Source organism: Myxocyprinus asiaticus, chromosome 48, assembly GCF_019703515.2.
Source record: "Myxocyprinus asiaticus isolate MX2 ecotype Aquarium Trade chromosome 48, UBuf_Myxa_2, whole genome shotgun sequence".
In the NCBI taxonomy this organism is placed as follows: domain Eukaryota; kingdom Metazoa; phylum Chordata; class Actinopteri; order Cypriniformes; family Catostomidae; genus Myxocyprinus; species Myxocyprinus asiaticus.
Genome location: NC_059391.1, coordinates 24,262,724 through 24,289,393, shown reverse-complemented (window position 1 = coordinate 24,289,393; position 26,670 = coordinate 24,262,724). Strand labels below are relative to the sequence as shown.

General features: G+C 36.5%; 1 protein-coding gene and 1 pseudogene across 2 annotated transcripts; both read right to left on the bottom strand.

Annotated features, from left to right (window-relative positions):
- Positions 1 to 612: 612 nt before the first annotated feature.
- Positions 613 to 13,655, bottom strand: LOC127437812 (NADPH oxidase 5-like). 2 transcript variants are annotated; one of them, XM_051693001.1, is made up of 17 exons: positions 13,536 to 13,655; positions 12,384 to 12,519; positions 11,878 to 12,028; positions 11,237 to 11,447; positions 9,494 to 9,731; positions 9,244 to 9,397; positions 8,307 to 8,482; positions 7,848 to 8,030; positions 7,626 to 7,758; positions 4,684 to 4,826; positions 4,020 to 4,190; positions 3,869 to 3,913; positions 3,654 to 3,778; positions 2,985 to 3,069; positions 2,800 to 2,899; positions 2,548 to 2,714; positions 613 to 1,941 (listed from the first exon to the last, which is right to left on the bottom strand). In XM_051693001.1, the coding sequence occupies exons 2-17, from the start codon at positions 12,501 to 12,503 to the stop codon at positions 1,810 to 1,812; spliced, it is 2,334 nt and encodes a 777-aa protein (XP_051548961.1). In that variant the 5' UTR covers positions 12,504 to 12,519; positions 13,536 to 13,655; the 3' UTR covers positions 613 to 1,809. The 2 variants fall into 2 exon arrangements, with proteins under 2 accessions (XP_051548961.1, XP_051548962.1); XM_051693002.1 differs by having other exon boundaries at positions 2,548 to 2,640.
- A 3,549-nt stretch (positions 13,656 to 17,204) lies between these two features.
- LOC127437559 (histidine ammonia-lyase-like) lies at positions 17,205 to 26,360 on the bottom strand (annotated as a pseudogene).
- Between the last annotated feature and the right edge of the window lie 310 nt (positions 26,361 to 26,670).

Genomic DNA, 26,670 nt, shown 5'->3' with positions numbered 1-26,670 from the left:
GATAAACAAGCCCACATGCGTTTAATAAGATTGCATTCTATTTCTTTTTATCCAATTTTCTTTTTGTGTTTTTTGTTTTGTTTTTAGGATTAGTAGTATTATTATTATTAAAAAAAATTTTTTTAAACTTTATTATAAGGATTATCGATGTTTTATTATTTAGTAAAGATAGTAGGCCTATTCACTTTGATATAAATATTCCTATTATAATTCCTAATTATTAAATGTTAAGTTGTTTAAAGGAGAAATCAGAATCTTCATGAACTTTTGTGATAAGCAGTGTCCATACTGTCACTATCAATAAATTGTGGTGATCTTCTTGTGTTGCGTTGTTGAACATAATCGCAAGATGTCACTATTTACCAGGCTAATATAGGATGGAATTTCATTGTTTAAAACGGGTTATCTATCCGAAATGTTCCACAAAATGTAACAGTTTACAACAGAAAAGGAAACTAAATGCAACAGGTATGGACCACAACTTTCTCTTGTTATAATTTTGAACCAAGAGCACCTACCTCCCTTCTACCAAGATAGCAAACATTTTAATTTTAGAAATCTTAAATTTAAAGATAATATATTTAATGTACAGTACTGTGCAAAAGTCTTAGGCACATAAGATGCTTCACAAAAACATTTGTCTTAAGATGGTTATTTATATTTTTAGCTTTAGTGTGTCAATAGGAAATATACATTTTAGACTCCCAAACATTTATTTTGCAAAAAGAATAGAATAGCCCTAATAGAAGAACAGGGAGCCCTGCAACAGATGGCATGGTCCCCACAGAGCCCCCCACTGAACATTGTGTCAGTCTGAGATTAAATAAAGAGACAGAAGCAATTGAGACAGCCTAAATAGATAGAAGAACTGTGGCGAATTCTCCAAGAAGCTTGGAACATTCTATCTGCCAAAAACCAAGAAAAACTGTGTCCAGGTGTACCTAGGAGAAATGGTGCTGTTTTGAAGGCAAAGATGGTTACACCAAATATTGATTTTTATGTTTACTGTACTTTATATGACATTAATTGATAAATAAAAACTATTTATGGCATTATTTTTGAAGACATACACACTATGCAACATTTTTCCCAAGTGCCTAAAACAGAAAAACATAATATTCTGTGTTCTGTATCAGAACCAGAGGGGCAACACTTACACATACACAATGAAGTACAAAGAACTAGCATGCCATTTGAAGTAATTCAAATTTTCTATCTACTGTATTTTGTGTGTGTGTGTGTGTGTGTGTGTGTTTGTGTGATGTTAATCATTATTATGCCTAATAATGCTTTGTAATATTAAATCTATTAATGCTTTGGTGTTGTAAACTCTTGTTTATGTCATCAAAGGTTTGTTGAATATTCAGATTTTTTTCCATTGTTTGTTCTTTTACATATGGGTATCTGATGTCTCTTATAAGTTAATTCAATGTTAATATTATAAATAATTAATAATATGATTTACAGGAAAACTTTAAATGGCACCAACTGAAGTGTCTACTCTCTCATTGAAGTTAACACTCACTCACATCTATTTTTACACTATTATCTGATAAAAACAAAAGCTATACATGATGCATAATAACCAAAATCAACATTGTAAGACAATTAATAAACAAACATACATACAGTATGTATTCAATAGAAGCGTTGAAATGATTTTTTTTCTGGCTTCTGACACAGAAGAATAATGAGCCTAGATGAACTGAAAAAGCAATATAATACATGTTTAACATCAGAAGATTGCTAGTTGTGACTTGAGACCAATAACTGGTGAAGCAAGACCTGAATTGAGACATTTTTAATTCTTCAAAAATGTTCTTTGTAGAAGTTGAAGCCAAAATGTTCACACTGGGCCTTGATGGCTTTGGCCAGAGCAGGAGAACCGCAATAAAAAACATGAACCTTTCCTTTCTTTTCCTCTGACACCTTCTGAAACACCTGTAAAGAATTCAATTTTAAATCAAACATATATGCTCACAAAAACACTTTTAAAATGACTGGGTGAAATACAAAAGAAGAAGAAGAAAAAAAAAATAATAATGTTAGTGCTGGTAAACCCAAAAATAAATAATTATATGAAACTAAGAACAAGAATGATGCAAATATAAACCACGAATATAAAGAACAGAACAGAACAGAATAGAATAGAAAAGAAGAAAATAAAACAGAATAAATCAGAATAGAATAGAATAGAATAGAATAGAACAGGACATAATAGAATAGAAGAATAGAATAGAAGAAAACAGAATAAAATAGAACAGAACATTATAGAATTGATCAGAACAGAATAGAATAAAGTAGAATAGAAACTAAAAGAATAGAACAAAACAGAATAGAACAGAAAATAATATAACAGAGGAAAATAGAATAGAATAGAATAGAACAGAATAGAAAATAAAAGAGTAGACCATAACCGAATGGAACAGAACAGAAGAAAACAGAATAGAATAGAACAGAACATGACAGAGTAGAATAGTTTAGAACAGGACAGAATAGAGTAGAATTAAACAGAACAGAACAAAATAGAATAGAATCATTTCATACCTTTGCCCAGTCTGGTCTGCCTGGCTGGGTTCGTGTACGAAGCCCTGTAATTGAGTCTTTCTTTTCTTTCTTGGCCAGCAGGTCCAGAGCCATCTGCAAACCAATCGCCTTCATGTCATTCTTACTGAGGGCTGATGTCATGTACATGTGCATCTCCAAAAAACGTCCTAAAAACAGCAAATAAACATGCAGGATTGGCCAACGGTAGTGTTGTTTCTGCCCCATCCCTCTCTTTCTTTCATTCTCTTTTACCCTCTGGTTCTTCATCCGCTTGGTCCATCTCCAGTTTGGTCAGAAGACTCACAAACCACTCAAAGGATTTCTGATCTCGGTTGATCCAAATGAAGTCCACCTGCAGAAATTTGAGAACAAAGATTTTAAAAAAGAATTTTAAATAAAACTTTTTCAATGTAAATTTGCCAAAATACCATCCTCACCTTCCTCAGCTTCATTTCATTGTCTTTAATGGTCTCGCACCAGGAGTAGTTGCAGCTGGGGCAGTTTTGCTTTCTCATGCGGTAACTGGCAACAAATGGTAGGTTAAATGTGCACTATTTCAAAAAAAAATTGTTTATCCCCTTTTCTCCCAATTCGGAATGCCCAATTCCCACTACTTAGTAGGTCCTCGTGGTGGCGTGGATACTCACCTCAATCCGGGTGGCAGAGGACAAGTCTTAGTTGCCTCCGCTTCTGAGACAGTCAAATCCGTGCATCTTATCACGTGGCTCATTGTGCATGACACCGCGGAGACTCACAGCATGTGGAGGCTCATGCTACTCTCCACGATCCACACACAACTTACCACATGCCCCATTAAGAGCGAGAACCACTAATCGCGACCACAAGGAGGTTACCCCATGTGACTCTACCCTCCCTAGCAACCAGGCCAATTTTGTTGCTTAGGAGACCTGGCTGGAGTCACTCAGCACACCCTGGATTCGAACTTGCGACTTCAGGGGTGGTAGTCAGCGTCAATGCTCGCTGAGCTACCCAGGCCCCAATGTGCACTATTTTTTAACTGTTGAACAGAAAGAAATGAACAGTACCTTTAAAAAATAAAAAATCTTTAAAATGATGTGATTTGAGAAGTTGCATGCGTGTCTTACCGGCACATGATACTCTGCAAAATGGATGCAAAGGGAGTGATTCCGATTCCAGCTCCAATGAGCACTGCATGCTCAGACGCAAAGATCTGTCGGGTGGGAGTGCCAAAAGGTCCGTCCACATAGCACTGACCAAAAAAAAATTTGACATCTTCTTAGAATTAATATGCAGAAATGCAAATGGTCCACCACCATTTAAGCTGTAAAACAATACTTGCCTTAATGTTACAATATCTGTGATTTTCACTTAATTTTGCTGAGAGCTGAAAAACAACAGAGGATATGTTACCACAACTGCAGTTACTGTATGGACCTTAAAATGTAAATAGTACACATCTGTTTTGTTCAGCAAACAGACAAAAAACTCACCTCTCTGGTGACTGGACTAGCATCTCCTAGTTCTTCATGGGCCACTGGGTCTCCAACAGGATTTTGATAACTTGTGCAAGTTCCGCTCGTCCGGTACAGGGTCAGTTCAACAGCACTGTCTTTATTAGACGCCACTGTTCCATTGCAGCCTGTGGGTATGAAAATATCTTCCTACAAGGGAAAAGAAGTGTACATTTCTATTAAAGGGATAGTTTACCCCAAAATGGAAATTCTGTCATCATTTACAGCACTCACATTCATGTTGTTTCAAACCCATATGACATTCTTTTTTGTGTGGTATCCCAAACAATAAAAAAAAAAAAAGTGAATGGTGACAAAAGAAAGTGAAACTTGGATATTCTGCCAGATCACTCCTTTTGTATTCCATGGAAGAAAGTCATACAGGTTTGGAACAACATGAGGGTAAAAATTATGACTTTAACTTGTCTTCCCATAAAATAAATCGCAATATTTGTTTCAAAATGTGTTGGAGAGAAGCCAGTATAGACAATGCAAGAAAATCAATGAGTCTTGTAACATCAATAATTGAGAATAAAGAACAAACATCCAATGGCATTGATAAAACATGACAATAATGAATAATTATTATTGTGTGTTTAAACTCCGGCCCTCAGAGATTGGGGCGATGAAGAAAAGCATAGACCTGCGCTCTCCTCTGGTGTTGTCTGTTCCTCAGGCTGGTGGTGAGCCTCTTGTTGCTCATTGCTTGACTCTCTGGCTCTCTAAAATACTCGTACAGGCGGTTTGTCCACTGGCCCATAGAACGAACATGGAGCCACAGCATATCTGTTTATAAGAGAAAATAAGAATCAGTAGGGGACATAAAATCACTTTATACAGTCATAAATAGCCACAAACAATTGTTTTAGGGTTGGAGTTGCACCAAGTAGTCTATTAGTTCTGCACTACAACGAAGACTGCAGATGCTGCATGACACATTTTGATTAATTCACATTAGGTATATGTTAACCCACCAATTAGTCAACAATTTTCAGTCTGAACTCTGGAAACTTGTTTTTATTTCTAATAAATATATGACCTTTGGGAACCTTTAATCACTTCATACAGTCATAAACAGCCATAAAAACTTGTTTTACTTGTTTTTTGTTTGTTTGTTTTTTGATGAGTTGATTTTTGATTTTCTTTTTTTCAATAGTTGACAACAAAGACTGCAGATGCAGATGCAGATTTTTATTTACAGTTATGCTCAAACGTGCATACCCTTGGAGAATTGGAAATATATGTACCATTTTTAAAGAAAACATGAGTGAGCAGGCAAAACACATTTCTTTTATTTCTTATGAGATTCATATTCAATTGTAGGTTATAACAGAATGGCACAATCATAAAACAAAACATGGCAACAAAGAAAAGAACTTGAAATGACCCCTGTTCAAAAGTCTGCATACCCTTAGACCTTTAACCCGTGTATTGCCACCTTTAGCATCAATGACAGTGTGCAGTCTTTTGTAATAGTTGTCTATGAGGCCCCAAATTCTTGCAGGTGGTATAGCTGTCCATTCGTCTTGGCAAAATGCCTCCAGGTCATGCAAAGTCTTTGGCTGTCTTGCATGAACCGCACATTTGAGATCTCCCCAGAGTGGCTCGATGATATTAAGGTCAGGAGACTGTGATGGCCACTCCAGAACCTTCACCTTTTTCTGCTGTAACCACTGGAGGGTCAACTTGTCCTTGTGCTTAGGGTCATTGTCGTGCTGGAAAGTCCAAGTGCGTCCCAAGCGCAGCTTTTGTGCAGAAGAATGCAAATTGTCTGCTAGTATTTTCTGATAACATGCTGCATATACCATCAATTTTCACAAGACTCCCCGTGCCTTTAGAGCTCACACACCCCCAAAACATCAGTGAGCCACCACCATGCTTCACAGTGGGGATGGTATTCTTTTCACTATAGGCCTTGTTGACCCCTCTCCAAACATAGCGCTTATGGTTGTGACCATAAAGCTCTATTTTGGTCTCGTCACTCCAAATTACAGTGTGCCAGAAGCTCTGAGGCGTGACAAGGTGTTGTCGGGCATATTGTAACCGGGCTTTTTTGTGGCATTGGTGCAGTAAAGGCTTCTTTCTGGCAACTCGACCATGTAGCTCATTTCTATTTAAGTATCGTCATATTGTGCTCCTTGAAACAACCACACCGTCTTTTTCCAGAGCAGCCTGTATTTCTCCTGAAGTTACCTGTGGGTTTTTCTTTGTATCCCGAACAATTCTTCTGACAGTTGTGGCTGAAATCTTTCTTGGTCTACCTAACCTTGGTTTGGTATCAAGAGATCCCTGAATTTTCCACTTCTTAATAAGTGATTGAACAGTACTGACTGGCATTTTCAAGGCTTTTGATATCTTTTTATATTCTTTTCCATCTTTATAAAGTTCCATTACCTTGTTACGCAGGTCTTTTGAGAGTTCTTTTCTGCTCCCCATGGCTCAGTATCTAGCCTGCTCAGTGCATCCACGTGAGAGCTAACAAACTCATTGACTATTTATACACAGACACTAATTGCAATTTAAAAAGTCACAGGTGTGGGAAATTAACTTTTAATCGCCATTTAAACCTGTGTGTCACCTTGTGTGTCTGTAACAAGGCCAAACATTCAAGGATATGTAAAATTTGATCAAGGCCATTTGGGTGATTTCTGTTACCATTATGATTTCAAAAAGGAGCCAAACAACTATGTGATGATAAATGGCTTCCTATGATCACTATCCTTAAATAAAAGACAGTTGTTTTGCATGATCAGTCATAGTCAAAATCGATGCCAAAATTTCACAATGTCTGCCAGGGTATGCAAACTTTTGAGCACAACTGTACATAAGGTAAACACTGACCCACAGACTAGTCAACTTTTCTGGAAAACTAGTCGACTGGTAAAAGTAAGTAATCTTACAAGGCATAATGTTTTGTTTTGTTTTGTTTGGCTTTTGATTAGTTACTGAACCCCAGATAATTAAAAAAAAAAAAAAAAAATTTGATCTTTTGGCTGTACAGTCATAAAAAGCCATAATCAGTAGTTTTATTTGTTGTTGTTGTTTTTTTGTTTGTTAGTTTTTTGATGAGTTGAATTTTGTTTGTTTCTCAGATGCATAGGTAAATGTCTAAACCTGCTGGTCATTACTGCCTGCTGCACCTCTGCCGGTGCCTTCAGTTGTCCAGCTACGGGGTCAACAGCTGGGAGCCACCTATCACGGATGTTTCGCCCCATCAATCCCAGAACATCTCCTGGTGGTGGGGCAGCGGTCAGGGACGTCTTCCTGCCACCCCCCCACCCCCATCCCGCAGCTGGACACCAGATCCTCTCGATTGGCTCTCGTTCTTGTTCTCCCATCAACACATTATTATTTGATTTGATTTGATCTTATTTTGGCTCTAGTTGACAATAAACAATTTACGTTAGGTAAACTTTGACCCACAGACTAGTTCACTACTTGTCTGGACAAATAGTCGACTGGTAAAAATAAGTAATTGTGCAAGGCATAAATTACACTGGAATTAATAAGTTTAATAACAACAAATCAATGAAACATATTTGAATAGTGAAAGACTAACACAATAATGGTTTCTATGTGTTTTACCTTGCTGCTCAGGGGCACTGCTGATGGTAAACGGATGCCATTCGTATTTGGCGATGACAGGGATGTTTATAAACACATAATCTCCAGGTTTGAAGTGAAAGAAAGGAGGCCTCTTGATTACCAAATGTGTTACCTTCAAAGAACAACCAAATAGCAATAGTGGTTAGGCATAGAGTATACATACAGTAGGGTTGTATATACTGTATATGATGCAGATGGTACCTTTGAGGGCAGTAAGTTGACTTCAACAATGTACAGTCCACCCATGCGAGAAACTGCTATTCCGACCAGCTTTTCAATGAGGAATACGATGCCTGGTACCACAAACCACTTCCAAAAGTTGGCACAATGTACAACCAACAGGGCCCAAACCCAGATATAGGCAAGATGAGACCAGTAGAACACCTACACAAACACAAACCAGAATTTTAAACCTTCTATTGAGACAAAAATATTGAAAATATAGGGTGAGTTTATTTAAGCATATGAGAATAGGGTCTTTATTTGTAGGAATAATTAGCAATTACATTGTACAGTTCTCTGCAAAGTTTTTAACTGCCTTAAAATAACAGCAAAGAACTTAATATTTCCCAATTCAACAACTATTCACAAAAACGAGTATATGCTGATTGTTTCATAAATTTAATCAGCAAGTCATGAGTCTTGGACTATACCCATCACCTCAAAATGGCCACTGCGTCTGACAAACGTGCTGGAACACACCACCATTATGCAAATGAGAACCTGCAAAACCACACCAGTAATGGAGGCAGTGCCATTCACCCAACCAATACCCGGACGACTGGTGAACAGATACTCCCACAGCTGGTACGCTCCATCATTCTGAGACATACAGGCTAACAACAAGGAGAGCATGTATAACATCATAAATTATTTGGGATATCTGTCACGAAGACATTGCCTTTTTGTGTTACATTTAAAAAAGAAATGGTTCACAAATTAAATTTCTGGCATTCTTTTCTCACCCTCGTGTTGTTCCAAACCCGTAAGGAGAATTTTTCGAAGAACCCCAATGACAGTTCATATTGACCATGGCTGTCAAGCTCCAAAAAGGAAAACACCATAAAAGTAGTAACTATTGTCCAACTTGTGCACTATACTCCAAGTGTTTTGAAGTGATTACAGTAGTTTTGTATGAGGAAAAATATCAAATTTAAGTTGTTATTCAGTGATAATATTGATAATTTCTTGTCTATCCCGCTTCCAAATCCAGATTCAAAAATGTTGCTTTTGTTCCTCACACAAAGCTATTGTATGGCTTCAGAAGACTTGGAATACAGCACGTGAGTCATATGGACTACTTTAATGGTGCCTTTTTTTTATGTTTTTTGTCTTTTTTGGAGCTTGACAGATGTGGTCACTATGAACTGATGCTGTATGGCAAGAGCTGCGTTAATATTCTTTATAAATGTCTACTTTTTGTGTTTCGTGGAAAAAAAAAAAAAATAACAGCACAACCGACGTGAGGGAGAGTAAATAATGACAGAATTTTCACTTTTTAGGTAAACTATACTTTTACTTTGTATACTTGCAAAATCAGACCTAACATTTAAATATTCCATTTAAACTAAAAAATAACATTTTCATTACAGATTACCAAAGTTCATGACATGAGCTCCAGTGTGCACAACGGAGAAGATCAAGATAGCGTAGCCCACGATCTGATGTAGCAGAATGGTCTGGTCTAATGGTAAGACCCTCACCACCCAGGTAGCACGCAGCCACGTCAGACAACGTCTCAACATCAGCACCTGCAGTTTCAGCCAAGACAAAAGAGTGCCCACTGTCACTAATCTTAGGAAACTATCTTTGAAATGTGATGTCACCTCCCAAGGATCTCAACCCACCATAACAAAAGTGCAGTTGAGGTTGAGACACTGGCCACAGCCCCTAGCTACCATGAACCAGGGCCCTCCGTTTGAGTTCTTCAGCATTGCGATGAAGAAGAGAAGCACGTTAAGGAGGGTGTACATACAGAGGAAAAGTAGCTTGCGGCTGTTGTTGTGCCAGTACGCACGCGTCAGGTAGCGAGGGGTCTTCCGTTTCTTCTGCTCCAAATCGGGAGGTTTTAGCCAGTTAGCGGCACTGGAGAAGACATAGGAACTCAATGAATTAAAGTTTTTAATTTCTAATTCTGCCAACAGTTTTATCCAAATTGACTCCGCCTGGAGCAACTTGGGGTTAAAGCTGTATGAAAAATCTGTCAATAATTACCCTCATGTTGTTCCAAACCTACACTGAAAAATAAAATTACTAGGAACATTTACTTAATTTTTTATTTCCAAAGTTTTGCACACTTTTTCTAAGTACATTTTAATGGCATAAAAATTAAGTAAAATCTACTTAACTTCATGGCATAATATTGATTAAAGTGAGTAAATTTCACTTAAACATTTTAGTTAATGCAGTAACTTTTACTTACAGATCTGATATACATGGTACTTACATGAACTTAATAAAATCTAAATAAAAAAAAAAAAATCTATTTAAATCAGAAAATGTCACTTTTTGTACTTATGAACACGTTTAACCCTACTAGGCTGTTCGGTCATTTTTGACCGATTCAATTTTTTTATTTTTTTATTTTATTATTATTTTTATTTTTAGTTTCCTCAATCTGAGTGGTTCAAAACTTGCTTACTTTATTTAGAAAAAAAAAAGTCTAAGTGGTCATTAAAAAAATGTGACACCTAGGCTGTTAGCAGTCAAAATTGACCAACCAAAGGAAATGAATGGGAATCTTTTATGCTATATATACAGTACTTCACCACATAATCATTTTTTTCAGTGCATATGCTGAAATTTATTCTGTTAAGCCAAAAGCAAATTTTTAAAGAATCGTTATGCAGCTCTTTATCCTACATGACAGTTCTTACTGAAAACGTAAGAGCACACACACACACACACACACACACACACACACACACACACGCGCGCGCACACACACACACACACACACACACACACACAAAAAAACACAATAAAGTATCATAAAGTTAGTATCATAAGTATCATAAAGTTTGTCCAAAAACTCTATATTCTATAAACTCAACACTCTTTACTCTTAGTGTAAGCATACAACAAAAGTAATGAATGAAGAGAATGCAAATTAAATAGTTATTCATTGAAAATATTTCTCTCTCCTGAAGCGCTGAAATCTCATTCACATTCAAAAAGCTGCATTGATGCATCACGACAGGTTTGACAACATTATTGAAGCCAAAATGCTGCTGGCTTGGACCATTTATGGACTACATTTATGTCATTTATACAGTGCTTTTTGTCCTTCTCTGAGTTTTGAAGCTGTGGTCACTTTGAACTATCTTTGTATGGGAAAAAGCTGTGTGAAGATTCTTCAAAACAGCATACAGGTTTGGAACGACAATAAATCACAGTAAATAATGACAGAATTTTTGTATTGGGGTGTCCTATTTTTGAGTCCCATGCTCAAGGACAAAATGACGATAGTTTACACCTTCTTGTGGGGTTCGAACCTACAACCATTCACCACCATAACATTCTACAACTTGTTTATAAAGCTAATAGTGTTAGAGGCTCTGTGATATGTGTAATGAGTGTATTTATCCCACCTGATAGTAAGGTTCTCCATAACTTCAGGGAAGTTCTCCAGCTCAGCCTTCAGCTCTTCAAATGTTATGGAGCCGCTGTTGTCTTTATCGGCAGATTCAAACAGCGCCAAGGTCAAGTCATCCAGCTTTTCCTCTGGGAGAGATATCGCGCTCTCACGCAGGCAGGACTTCAGAACCGTACGCAACTCATCTGGATCAATGGAACCGCTGCCTATTGCCCGACATTGCAAGAATACATTTTTAATACTCATTGTTTAATAAATTGATGGGTTTAACACAGCTTGACATAATTTTCCCAGTTAGGACTTGTTCCTAGATCAACTGCCTTTGTTGTTCCAGGAACATTTCAATCAATAAATCACAGTCCTTTGATATTGGGAATACTGTAGGGCTATTGTACCAGGAACACCAAAGGATATAGATTTAGGAACATGTTCTGCTTGTGTAAATCATTCTATGCATTAACACATCAGTACACTTGGGAATCAGAGATGTTTATATCATTTATATCATTTATCTAAGTATTTAAGTACCTTCAGAAAAAAAATATTAACTCTGTGCTTAAAACGTGCTTTTACACTCAATAAATACAATAGATTATGTAATGAAAGAGTAAACTATGATGGTATTGAACACCTCACCATCCACATCGTAAACCTGAAAGAGGAAATGCAGTTTGTCGGTCTCGCTGCCGTGGATCAGAAGATCCAAAGCTTTGAGAAGTTCATCCAGACTGATGGAGCTGCTGCCATCAGAGTCAAACAGGGCGAAAAACCTCTCCGCAAAAAATGACTATAACAATAGAAGACAAAAAGAGAATAAAGATGTTAATTTAAGACTTTTCAGAACAGACTGCATTGCTTTAAGTCAGATGGTTTGTGGTTAACTTTTAAGCCTTGATAAAAAAACAAAGAAGCAAATTTATTTCATTCTAATGAATTAAGTTAGCTATTATGCATAAAATAGGATATATAGATTTCTTAATATATATGAACACAATATATTTTGCACAATTCTGCTTTTCAAGTAAATATACCTTGTTTTAAAGATACCTAGATATGTTTTTCTAGAAAACAAGACCAAAGTGTTTTTTTGTTGTTTTTAGCATTTGCATTTGCGTTTCCAAAGGTGTTCAGTCAGCTCTCACCTCTTTTACTTTCAATGCCTTTTTAAACTCATCAAGGTCGATTTCTTTGTCATCTCCTGCAATGCTCTCGAACTGCTTGGTGACCCATTCCAGCCAGCGTGTATCGTCATCTAGACTCATGTCTCTGCTCCACACACTGTATCAGCATTTTCATAAACATGTCTTATACAAATCTAGTCAAATACTTCTCTATAAGTTTTCTTTAGTCTAAAACTAGGCTGAATGGACAATTTTGTGCAGGAAATAAGTTCATAGGCAGAGATTTCTGGATTTAGTACTGTCCTAATGTGGTTGTAATAATCAAAATCAGTGGTGTGGTAGTTTAAAAGCAATTAAAGAGTGACCACATTTAAATAATTAACTTGAATGTGGAAACGTGCTCTAGAAGTGGTAGTCTGGAAGTGTATGACCTGGTTGTCATCATATAGATTTTATAAAAGCTTACATTTGCATTATTTGTTTTAATAAGTCTGAATATACATTATCCACTAGACCAGTAAATTAAAAAAAAAAAAAATATATATATATATATATATATATATATATATATACATACAGTAGAGACACCAGTGAAAATTCTTCTATTATGCGTTTTTCTACAACAACAATAATAATTGTGAAAAAGATTCACAAATTGTAACAAAATTCCATCAAACTGAATTGAATAATCTTTAATAATATATATATATATATATATTTTAAGTTTGTTAATATTACACAATTCAGTGTAATGGTATTTTGTTATGAACTTGAAATGCGTAAATCTTAAAAATAGAGTAAACATTTTTCGAGTGTAATTTCATTAAAAAAAATGTTTTTATTTTTATTTTATTATATTATATTAGCTAAAAAGTTGAATAAAAAAATAACATGATAGTACAGAAACTTAAATATTTTGTATTAATTTCACTTTATATACCGTACTATGTTTTGAATAATTCAAAATCCTAAAACTTTCTATTTTACATGTTTATATTAAACGTTTGGAGCCTACTGTATTTAATCTTTTTAATTAAAAAACTAGACTAATAAGTGATATGTACGCAGGTAAAGGTATTTAAAGATCTTCAGAAATTTAACAAAAACAATTTACCATGAGTGTAGCTACAATGTTCACTCAATTTCCTTTTTTAAACAAAAAGAAAACATTACCTTTGAAAGAAGTATTCCCTTTCGGCTCCTCACAAAAATGTCCTCACAGACAAAAATGAATAGGTATAAAAATATACTGAGGTTTTATAGCAGTCTCAAGTTGTTGCAGCTCCAGTTAATTACATTTCAGAAAGAAAGAGAGAGGGAGAGAGAGACAGGATAAAGAGAGATAGAGAGGAAGAGGGAGGCTGAGCCATATTGTTATGGACATTCAGTATCTCGTACACACAGCAGCTGCCCCTGACATCCCTGTGTCTGCTGAGCGGCCCTCAGTATAGAACTGTACTGCACTTGTGATCAAGAAGAAAGATAAATAAATAAATCACAGCTAAACACTAATTATAGGCTTCATGATGTTTATCATGTAAAGCAAACTAGAAACTGCGAAATGGAGAGGATCCAACCAAATTCATGTAAGGTATAATGTAAAGTTGCAAAATAAACCAAAACAGGGTGATAAGGATCACGATTTGTCATTTACAATTACTTATATGTAACTAAGCTGAGGTTTTCAAATGATAGAAGATGAAAAGAACCCAAGTACATTTTACAAATTACAAATTGGTTACACTTTAGAATCAGGTTGTATTCGTTAACATTAGTTAACTGCATTAGTTAACATAAACTAACAATGAACAATACATTTACTGTACTTAATCTTGGTTAATGTTAATTTCAACATATATATATATATATATATATATATATATATATATATATATATATATATATATATATATATTTACATTAAATGTGTTGTATGTGGTTAGTTAATGCATTTTAAACTAAAATAAACTAACAATGAACAATTGATTTTTTTTGATAAACAAACAATAACCAAGATTAATACATGCAGTTAAAAAATATTGTTCATTGTTACTTCATAATACCTAATGCATTTACAACCCCAATTCCGAAAACGTTGATACAGTATGAAAAATGCTAATAAAAACAAAAAGGAGTGATTTGTAAATTATATTCAGCCTTTGCTATATTGAAAGCACTACAGCTAAACATTATATGATGTTTTACCTTGTGAATTTCATTGTTTTTTTATTTTTTTTAATTTTTATGTACAGTAATTTCAAATCAGATGATTGCAACACACTCCAAAAAAGTTGGGACAGTTGAGTGTTTACCACTGTGAAATTTCTTCTAATAACATTTATTAAGCATTTGGGCACTGAAGACACAAGTTTGTTAAGTTTAAAAAGTGACATTTTCCCCCATTCATCCATTATGTAGGTCTTTAGCTGCACAAATGTACGGGGTCTTCATTGCTGTATTGTGCGCTTCATAATGCTCCACACATTCTCAATTGGAGATTGTCAGGACTGCAAGCAGGCCAATCTAGCACCCACACTCTCTGCTTATTCGGCCAGTATGTGGTATGAAGTTGTCCTGCTGAAAATTCCGGGATGTCCCTGGAAAAGATGGTGCTGGATGGCAGTATATGCTGCTCCAAAATGTTTACATATCTGTCTGCATTCATGTGTTCTCACAGATGTGTGAGTTACCTATGCCATGGGCAATGACACACCCCTGGCCCATACAGACACTGTCTTTTGAACCTGACGCTGATGACAGCTGGATGGTCCTTTTCCTTTTTGGCCCGAATAACACGATGGCTGTGTTTTTCAAAAACATTTTGAAATGTGGACTCATCGGACCAAAAAACACAGTTCCACTATTCTACTTTCCATCTAAGATGAGACCAAGCCCAGAGAAGTCAGCAGCGCTTCGGGACAGTGTTGATGTATGGCTTCTCCTTTACATAGTAAAGTCTTAACTTGAGTGGTGGTGTTGACTAACAAAGGTATACTAAAGTTATCCCAAGCCCATGTTCATGATATCCATTACAGATGAATGATGTTTTTTAAGACAGTGATGTCTGAGGGATCAGAGATCACGCGCATTCAGAAATGGTTTTCGTCTTGCCCTTTATGCACCGAGATTTGACCAGATTCCTTGAATCTTTTAACTATATTGTGCACTGTAGAGGGTGAAATGCCCAAAATCCTTCCAATTTGCCTTTGGGGAACATTATTCTCAAAGTGCTGGATTATTTGCTGAAGCATCTGTTGGCAAATTGACAAATCTTGAATGATCATTGCTCTTGAAGGTCTAGTCGTCAAATTGTTATTAGTCTTAAAATTGCCACTGTCTCAACTTTTTTTGGAGTGTGTTGCAATCATCTGATTTGAAATTACTGTACATAAAAAAAACAAAGAAATTCACAAGGTAAAACATCAGATAATGTGTAGGTGTAGTGTTTTCAATTTAGCAAAGGGTGAATATAACTTACAAATCACTACTTTTTGTTTTTAATAGCGTTTTTCATACTGTACCAACTTTTTTGGAATTGGTGTTGTACTAATTAACAAATAAAACCTTATTAATGTGTAGCTGATTAATTAAATTTGATTATTACACAGCACACTGGAATACTCAATTCTGACTGGTCAATGGCGCCATCTAGCAGTCTGACATCTCTGAGTAACAACCGCACATTCGGGGATTAAAACGTATCAGACTGCTTCTCGGATCACTGTGCAATCACTACAAGTAAGCCAATAAAATAATTTAAACTCAAATTAATATTTAATGTCTATTTATATATTTATTTGGCAAGTAGTCTTGTAATAACATGAATAATGAGCAATCAGACAGTCATTAACTACAAAATATAGACAAACAGAACTCTGACACAAATCAGAGGGGGATTTCAGCTGTTCTGCAATTTATTACTTGTCACTTAATTACATAATTTCAATGCAAATCAATCTTTTATGTTTATTTATTTATTTATTAGCTGTGTAATAAGTGGGATAATGTACAGTCAGACGGTTGTCATCACAAAATAAACCCCTTCAGGGTGATACAAGACCCCTCCACTTCTCTTCGGTGTCCTGATCACCCTGTCGAGTTATATTTTGGGGTGGTGGGTGTCTGTTTCGTCCGACTGGGGGGAGCACAAGAAGCAGGCTACACCACCCCCAGTACATCTCATATGTGTGGGAACAATGTGTGTGTACAAACTATAAACAAAGCAATAAATGTGATTTTACTCCTTTTTCAGCATGAGCCGATGGAACTGACACAGAGCAATGAATTCTGTTAGCAAAAACAGTGTTTTAGGAGAGTAAAAACAACATTTCACATGACAGTGAGTCTCCACAAAAAGACCAATTCCACCTGTCAAAATATCCAACATGACCACACAGGAAATCGGAGTGTTAGTTCAAGAATGAGATCAAAGACACTTCCTTTAAGGCAGGACTGATACAACTGGTCCATAAACATTTCATTATCTGAATAAAAACATAAAAGACTTGGCTGCCCCTCACTGTGTGCTTTCTTCATTGAAATTTGGAATATAAAATAAACATTGATATTAAAAGACATTTATTCACTATAGTGCTGATCAAGGGGCTAATCCAGAGACTGACAAACTGCATATACAGCTGCAGCGGAACATTTTACAAAAACATCCTACAATGACTTAATTCAGGGAAAACAACACCTGAGAAAGCAGTGAAAACATTTAAACAACAATAAGAACTAAGTTGAAATATGCACAAATGCTGCCCACTGAAGAAGCTCTATATGAATTCATGCTAATTTTTTGAATGCGAGACTGCAGGATAGTATCAGTGTGTGTCATCTCTGTCACTCCAGCCTGACCCGTTTCCATGGTGACGGGGGGAGATCCAGAGTAAAAACTGTGGGAGAAGAGGGGTGGGACTCTGGTATGTGTTCCATACAATATTTCTCGATGTACGGTCCTGCAATATTCCACACCTGAATGCAACAGATAAAAACAGGGAGATAAAACTAGTTTCATGTCAAATATGCTCATGAAGAAACAGATATCTAATGCTATGCTATCAGTCAGACAAAATGCTTAAAACGGTGCACTTTTGTATGCATGTTCTATATAATTAATGTATATAATTACATACAGTACAACATGTACCATACATACAGTAATATAATATACACTCACCGAGCACTTTATTAGGAACACCTGTACACCTACTTATTCATGCAATTATCTAATCAGCCAACTGTATGGCAGCAGTTCAGTGCATAAAATCATGCAGATACGGGTCAGGAGCTTCAGTTATTGTTCACATCAATTATCAGAATGGGGAAAAAATGTGATCTATGTGATTTCGACCATGGCATGATTGTTGGTGCCAGACGGGCTGGTTTGAGTATTTCTGTAACTGCTGATCTCCTGGGATTTTCACACACAACAGTCTCTAGAGTTTCAAGCTGACAAAAAAGGTTATGGTTACTCAGATAACCACTCTGTACAGTTGTTAAGAGCAGAATAGCATTTCAGAATGAACAACATGTTGAACCTTGAGACTGATGGGCTACAACAGCAGATCACGTCGAGTTCCACTTCTGTCAGCCAAGAACAGAGAGCCGAAATCGTTGAAATCACTGAGATCAAAGTTTTTCCCCATTCTGATGGTTGATGTGAACATGAATAAGTAGGTGTTCAGGTGTTCCTAATAAAGTGCTCATGAGTGTATAACATAATTATAAGAGCACCAAACTTACACAAATGCTAAACTTGCAGAAACAAGACTGCATATTATAATACATCTATAATGCATCAGGATTTAAAAAACTTCTGTTTGTAATATTAATTATAAATGTATTTTATATAAAATAATTACCATTCTGTTTGGACCATGTATATCAAAAGCTAGACCACAATAACACATTGAAACTTTTCAATTATCTGAAGAAAATGTCAGTGGTGCCTGCCCGTGTTGTGGGTAGTTGCAAGGGTGTTTCTATGTGGTTACTAAGGTGTTGTGAGTGGATTTTAGAGTACTGCTATGTGGTTAGGATATTTTTGTTGGTTGCCAGGGCATTGCTAGGTGGTTGCTTATTGGTCCAAGTCAAAAGAGTCCTGGTCCCTATATATGTCTCGGTGCTCTTTCAATGTAAGTCTATGGGATTTTTTTGCCCGCATTATGGTCTGCCGTACATCTGGTCGCTTAGAAAAGTAATAGCACACCTCTCCTCAAAAAGCCACAAGATTTAAGGTATCATCCATGTGTGTGATGGTTACAGTGATTCTTGCCTTCTGGTCAACGAGAAGCCGATGCACAGCTTCAATATCCGGAGCCATGAATCTGTCTTTGATCCAGGGCCTGGGGATCAGATAATGAAATGCAGACAGAGAGAAAACAGACAAGGAGGAAGAGGCTCATGAAAAGATGTTTGATAATTATTAACCATATGTTCAGTATTTTGGGGTTTTTGAGGTTAGTGTAACACTGTTCGACCCACTTGACTGTACTGCGCACAAGGTCATACATTTTCTCCAATAGCGTCGTTGTACGGAGGGGGCGTAGAAACTCAGTACCCTGACAGGCTGCTAACAGCTCAATAGCCAACACTGTAAGCAAACAAAAAACAGACATATACGACTTTGTTCTCACTCAAAATCACAGGCATTTAGCATTTTTTATCTCTATTTGAAGATTGGTGGTCTGTAGACAAATGCAATCACACACACAAATTTTATCTTGCACATTGTGTGTGACGCACATTTTGTCATCAGCACAGTCTGCGCGGACTGTCCGCGTGCAGCCTAGTGTATTCTAGACATGTGAACAGTTCACATCCAGTGTTAATCTTGTCAACGAAATTACTGACAAAAATGTTCGCTGACGAAAGTTTATTCATTTTGTATACAATAATGAAGATGAGAAAAGATGCATTGTAAAGATAATGAAATGGTTTTAATTAAACCATACTGTTGACGAAAATATGATGAGAAAAAATACTGCACGATTTTAACAATGCATAAAATGAATGTTACGGGTTCAATTCAAGTTAAGCTCAATCGACAGCATTTGTGGCATAATGTTGATTACCACAAAAATGTATTTTAACTCATCCCTCTTTACTTATTTATTTTAAATTATAGCCACAAGACATAAACAATATAAGTGTAAACATGATTTTAGTGTGATAAAACCACTTACTAACCTTTTCTGTGTCAACAAACCCTAAAACTCTAAAATGACAGTATAAATTATGATTTAAACAACTTTTCAGCTCAAATAATACATGCATTTTAACAGAAGAATTAATAAAAGTGATAAACTTCACATTTCTGCTTTTAAACCCTCCAAAAATGGGCCCCATTCACTTCCATTGTAAGTGGCAGTGCCTCACTGCAACATCAATTTTTGATATTTTTTTTTAAAGGAGGGATGAGTTGAAATCAATTTTTGTGGTAGTCAACATCATGTCACAAATACTCTCAACTGAGCTTAACTTGTATTGCACTTGTATTTACTCAATCCAGTTATGGTACACTGCAGATAAAACCCTAACTTAAACGCATCCTACATATGTGAGCTTAATCAGCTACTGTATATACACAACATTAACGTAATGTCACAACTTACATCTGCACAGACAATCAAGCAAATGAACAGGTGAATTTAAACCAAGATACGCGCTAGTTACGCTTGCATTGTCAATATGCCATTTCCTTAAAAATGCGCCAAGTGTAACGCAATATTCCAAACTGTCTAAACATGAGGAATTCACAACAGATTAACTTGTAAAAAGTAGCTAGTACTTAAGTACTAATTACTTCTTGAAGTATTGGCTGTCCGCGTCACACTTGCTGCGTCTTTGTCCAGAGTCCATGCATTCACATGGCGTTGACTATGCTAAAAGAGTATTACAAAGCAGTTATATTGCGCATGCTTTGAACATGTCCGTACAGGCTTGTGGTCAAAGAATATACTTAGAAAGCCTGAGCACTCGACCATGCTCTGGACATAACAGCACGCAGAAAAACTAAGTATCCCTTAGCTTTTACTTTTTAGGTAGGCCCCATTCTGAAACACTGGTGGTAATAATTCTCTCCTTGCATTATGAATAAATATCACAAATATTCTGAAGCATTATTACAAAACTGTGTCTTTGTGCTTTGCACAAGTTACATTTCAATCATCATAATCCTTCTCCACTAGGGGGCACCACAAAAGTATAAATTTTAGTCATTTTGAACTGCTGTGGGTGTCAGTGGGCATATGGGAGGTATGGGAGGTTGATATCAGGTATTCGACCTTGTTCGACGTGCTCCACCACTGATCGTTTGCGAGCAGCCCAGCCTCCCATAGACACATGTAGCCGCACTAGTAGACAGTGAGTCGATAGAGGAGGGGTGGCAAAGTACTTTGTTCTCTGAAACTGAAGAGAACAAATGTGTTTTAGTTAATGGTCAACATGACTTCAGTATTCAGTCCAGTAGTCAAAATTTAATCAAACTGTCACCTATTTGTTTTAGAAAAAGAGAAACTTTTATAAACGTTGATATTGACCAAGAGCCACGGCAGTGCAGTGTGCAATCATGAATCCAGAGTTCAGGCCTCCTTCATTGACGAGGAATGCAGGCAGCTCACTAAGAGAAGGATTACAGAGCCTTTCAATATGTCTCTCACTGATGGAGGCCAATTCATGCACTCCAAAGCCTATAAATGGAAGAAGAGAGAAAGAGAGGGCAGAAGGCAACAGAAGGATGTTACTGATGGTGATGCGCTTTGCTAAATAAATGGCTTTATTGTTTTTCTGTTTTTGAAAGGTGAAATACCTTTGCTGGATGTTCTCCGTGGAAGTTTCCGCCAGAAATGGTCTCACCTCTCTCTGCGAATACCATCTAACTTAAAGTCAAGGCCAAAAGAGCAGAAGATCAAGAAGTTTAACAGGTCAAAACTGAATGAACAGACTGGCATATGTTGCGTTCAGCATGTTTGTCCACAACACGTGGTGCTGATGTCCCCGTCAGACCTTTTAACTTCTCTAACAAGCAAGACTTCCTTGGTCAGCCAGCTTTACCACCAAGGTTTGCTGGTGAAAAGCATGGCTATGCTAATTTCACCAGTTACACTGGCACCAAACCAGCATTAACCAGCCTGAACCAGCATGGAAATTCATCTTATAAATAGGTGTTTTAAATGGGGCATATTATGGCAACATGCTCCAAGAGCAAGCTTTACAAGAAGATTTGGTACAAACTTCTAAATAAAGGATACAGGATAATCTGTGGCGCTGTTGATTTCATTATTAATGATTTCCTTGACAAACTCTATTGTGTCATTGATGATTCCATGGACCTGTGAAATTTAAGGCAAACACTGAATAAAAATTTGGTTTAGATGTGTTACAAATTTTATTTTGAAAACACATTTTTAGATTTGTTTGGGATTTCCAATGGGAAAATCCCACTGATGTTACCTGTGGACAACAACGCATGGTGTAGGCATCTTGAACACGGTCGCAAATCCGATGGCTCTCTGGAAAAATCGGAAAAGCAAGAGTAGATACCTCTAAATGGTTTATCATAAGCTTGGAGTATATGAGCACTGTGGATTAACCTGCAGTTTCAGATGGGTGGTGATCAGAATCCAAAAGGGAGCGGAAACGCAGGGCCACCTCTTTCTGTCCTGGATGAGGACGCAGTTCATGGATATCTGCAGGAATTCTTTAGTTTTTTCTTTAAAATTAGTTCCAGTAATTGAGGAAATGCAATGCCAAGGAAAATGATCAGTGGACAGCTAAACATATATACAGAACTCTGTTCACAAGTCACATTTTGCAATATAGGTCATATTTTGTCTATATGCATATGACAAAATATATTTAAAACATACTGTAAATGTATGTTGCAAACAGCATGGTTCAAAAAAATATATTTTTCAAATAAAAAATATAAATGTATATATATATATATATATGTATATACAGTATGTATGTGTATATATACTATATATATACAGTATATACAGTTGCAATCAAAATTATTCAACCACCCTGACCAGCAATACATTCTGGTGATGTGAATTAAAACACATCAACTAAAACCTCAGTAAACAGTCAAAGTAAGTTTTTAATACACATTTGAATGATTTTGAGAACAAAGAGTTCAGTTTACCCAAATTTTAAAATAAAAAATAAAAAAATTCTCTCCACAAATGTCATGTCAAAAACATTCAACCCCCAAAGTCAATCATTTGTGGAGCATCCTTTATCCTTAATAACATCAAATAAATGTTTCAGGTAAGTGTTCTCAAGCTTCGGACACCTCTCTATTAGAATGTTTACACATTTCTCATGAGCAAAAGCTTCCAGCTCATTGACATTCTTTGGTTTCTGTGCTGGCACTGCTTCCTTGAAATCCCAACAAAGGTTTGCAATGGGATTTTAATGATGGACTGAATGGGCCATTTAAGGACATTTCACGACCTATCCCTGAACCAGATTTTGGACAACTTGGATGTATCCTTGGTGTTATCGTCTTGCTGGAAAGTCCAGTGATCACTGAGCTTCAATTTACACACTGAAGGCATCACATTTTTCATGCCAAAATGGCCTGATACCTGAAAGAATCCATGGTGTCAGTCACATAGTCAGGATAGCCATTTCCTGCAGCTGCAAAACACCTCCGTAACAGGACTGACTCAGCTCCATGCTTGACTGTGGGGATGGTGTCGTTCTTGTCATCACCTTGTCATCTTACACCAGACGTACTGCTGACCCATGGGTCTAAAACTCATTTTCAGTTTAGTGTCATACGTCTATAAAACCTTCTTCCAGTACTCCACAGGTCTTTCCTAATTACTTCTTGAATATTCAGTCAACTGGAGTCAACATTTCCCCTGGTGAAGTTTTGCTTTCTTCCACACCCCAAGAAGGTTGCTGTTGTACCATATTTAAAAAATGTATGAATGGTGCTGCCAACTTTGTCTATTGGGAATTGAAGTGCCTTGAAAATGTACTTTTAGCCATGACCTTTCTTGTGTTAGGGAGACTATTCCATAGTTTAGGAGCCAAATAGGAAAAGGATCTACCTCCTTTTGTGGATTTTGATATTCTAGGAACTATTAACAGGCCAGAATTTTGTGATCGTAATGAACGTGATGGAATATAGCGTGGTAGAAGGTCACTTAAGTACTTATATAAGATATATAAGATATATATACTGTATATATATATATATATATATATATACAGTTGCAATCGAAATTATTCAACCCCCCCAAGACAGTAAGGATTTACAAAGGTAAGCTTTTCTGATGACCCAGAATTTTTAAACTTTACATCTATATCAGTTGAGTGACACATTCAAAGTCATAGTGTGAATATATAACCTAATATTTCTAAATAGCAGAATTTTTTAAAATACAGCCATGTCATAATTATTCAGCCCCTATTGCATGTAGCTGTTTCTTAAATATGTAAGGCTACACAAGTAATTGTTTTAAAACAAAATTAAGTCATCAATCTGCAGTGGCACTTATTTAAGTTTTAGCATTGTAAGCAAAAATGTATTTCTATGCAAAAAATGCAATTAAAAATAAGCTGTCTCAAAAGCTAATAGAGGAGATTATTTCATTACACTGTTCAGGACGCAGACACACTCACACAGTTTAAGTCTAGATTAAAGACTCGTCTATTTAGCCAGGCATACACCTAATTTATCCATCAACTCACAATTAGGCTGCTTAAGTTCAGTCTGCCGGAACCAGAAACATTTCTCAGAAACATTTCTCATAATCTATAACTCTGCAATAAATTGAATGGCATCTATGCTAATATTATTCTATTTGTTTCCCTGTCTCAACCCCGGGATTCATAGCCAGATCCAGCTCCGTTCCTGCTTGGTGTCGGACTCCACTGCTATGTGTCGATGAGTGATGAAGACAAACTACAGCCGGTGCTATCCAGACATCACTTCAGTTTATTACGATGGACTTCAGAGGATGAGCTGATGCCAACTCCAACTGTAAGACATCGGATACTTCATATGTCACTAACTGAAACTTGGATTTAGGATGGACCCCAATGAACCTCACCGAAATGACCTGCCGGTTGAACTGTGATGCACCTCATTGATCTCTGCCTGCATCACCTTTGTCTATTGATGGACTACACTCTTGAATACATAGACTATCAATTAATTGCCAACAAAAGCCTTCATCAGCCAACTAACATAGGACAATGCATCTATGTGAACTTCTGCAGTTAATCCAGGATGGACTTTAAAGACATTAGTCATTAATCTTACAGTTCATACAAAATCTTTGTTTAAACACTGACCCTTAACACTTACTGTAGTTTACTATTTTTAAACCATGACTTGCACTGCACACAAATAACTAATATTGGCATTAAATTCATGCTGTCTAGCCAGAGGGGAACTGGCCCCCACTGGGGGCCTGGTTTCTCCCAAGGTTAAATTTCTCCATTAACCAACATCTTATGGAGTTTTGTGTTCCTTGCCACAGTCTGTGAATAATACTGTCATTGTCATGCTGTTTGTTTGTCCTCACCACTATCAAATGCTTTGGTGGTCCCCTTCAGGACTTCCAGGGTCAGAGCAGCAATGATGTCAGCCTGCTGGGCGATGGCCTCAGCTCTCTCCACGGCCTCTGCTCCCAAAGAAGTGATCATCTGTGTCCCATTGATCAAAGCCAAATCCTGCAGACAAAGATAAACATATCAAATCCACTAAAAACAGAGCAAAACCATGTAACTAAAAATGATAAAAGTCAATGAGCCGATTATTTGGTCAGCTGCATGCTTTATCCCAGGTGTCCGCGATCCTTTAAGAACAGACCTGCAACCCATTTTTGGGTCGTGACCTACCAATTGAGAACCACTGTTAAAAACTATAGATCAGATAGGTCAAGGACACACATTTTTGACTTACAAAACAACTGTAAGTCAGTAGAGGAAGATACTGACAGAACAGAACAGAACAGAACAGAACAGAACAGTCAGGCGATTAACCGTACCTCCTTTGGCTTCAAAGATATGGGTTTCAAACCATGAACCCCCAATACCTGTGGAAATTATAAAGGTCAAATGTGACTTTAAAGGCTTAAAAAAGAGAGTAAATATGTTTATGCATTGGTTTCTTTATTGCCAGGCAAAGTTTTGCAAACACAGCATCAAATACATTTAAACCTCTACAGAAATCCAATTTATGGTCATATATAAAGTACTGTATGAACACATATATACTGTAAAATTATAGTTAATATTTGGGCATACAGTATTTGTACATATTAAAATTCCAATCTGATTTGGTAAAATTTACATTACATGCACAAAAATTGAAATTTTTGTAATATTTTGAAAACATACAACTATGTGACTTTCTTATAGCATATAAGGCAAACCATACAGTACATAAACATACATTGCCATATATCAGATTTCTGTATTTCTTTTGTTACCAGTCAGGAAACAAAAGATGCTCACGTATTTGGCATCTGCCCAGCCGCTCTTGGGTGACCACATCTTGCCCCCTCCCATTAGACTGAGAGCAAGGTGAGAGAGAGGGTCGAGATCTCCACTGGCACCTACTGTTCCCTTCTCTGGGACGTAGGATAAACAGGATGCTGATAGGATAGGAGAAGAAAAATCACAGTAAATTACCAGCTATAAAATTCATACACAAACAGAGCAAAAACCAAGTATACCTTAGGGAGAAGTTCAAAGAATCTTTTTGCTAATATTATTTTAAAGAAGCTTTTATTCCCAGTAACTGATTTAAAAATATTTCTTAAAATGGCACACCATGTTTCATATGCTGTGCCAATGAAACCAAACAAGCAATACTCCCTTCAGACAAAATAATGAGGAATGCATTAATGTACCATTGAAAGCCTGTATCATGCTGTGCAAAGTCTCCAGTGACACCCCACTGTACCCTTTGGCCAAAACATTGATTCTCAGGGCGAGCAGCATTCGGGTCCTTTCAGGGCTTAAAGGGCTTCCTGCTTCCTTCCAGACCTACAGTGAAAAATCATCAACAATAATAATCATTCAGTGGATAAGATCAAAGTTGGTTCAATATTATTTCAGTCAGTTCAGGAAATTAATTTAACTCTCATACTCTGTTTGGGTTCTGAGAGGACCAAAGGGCGCTTTTAACAAAAAACAAACAAAACAAAAAAACAAAACAAAACAAAACTGAAAATAAAATAAAACAAAACAAAACAAAACAAAACCAAATGCAAAGGAACAAAACAGAACAAAAAACAAAACAAAAAGCCTAAACAAAATGTAAAGCAAAGCAACA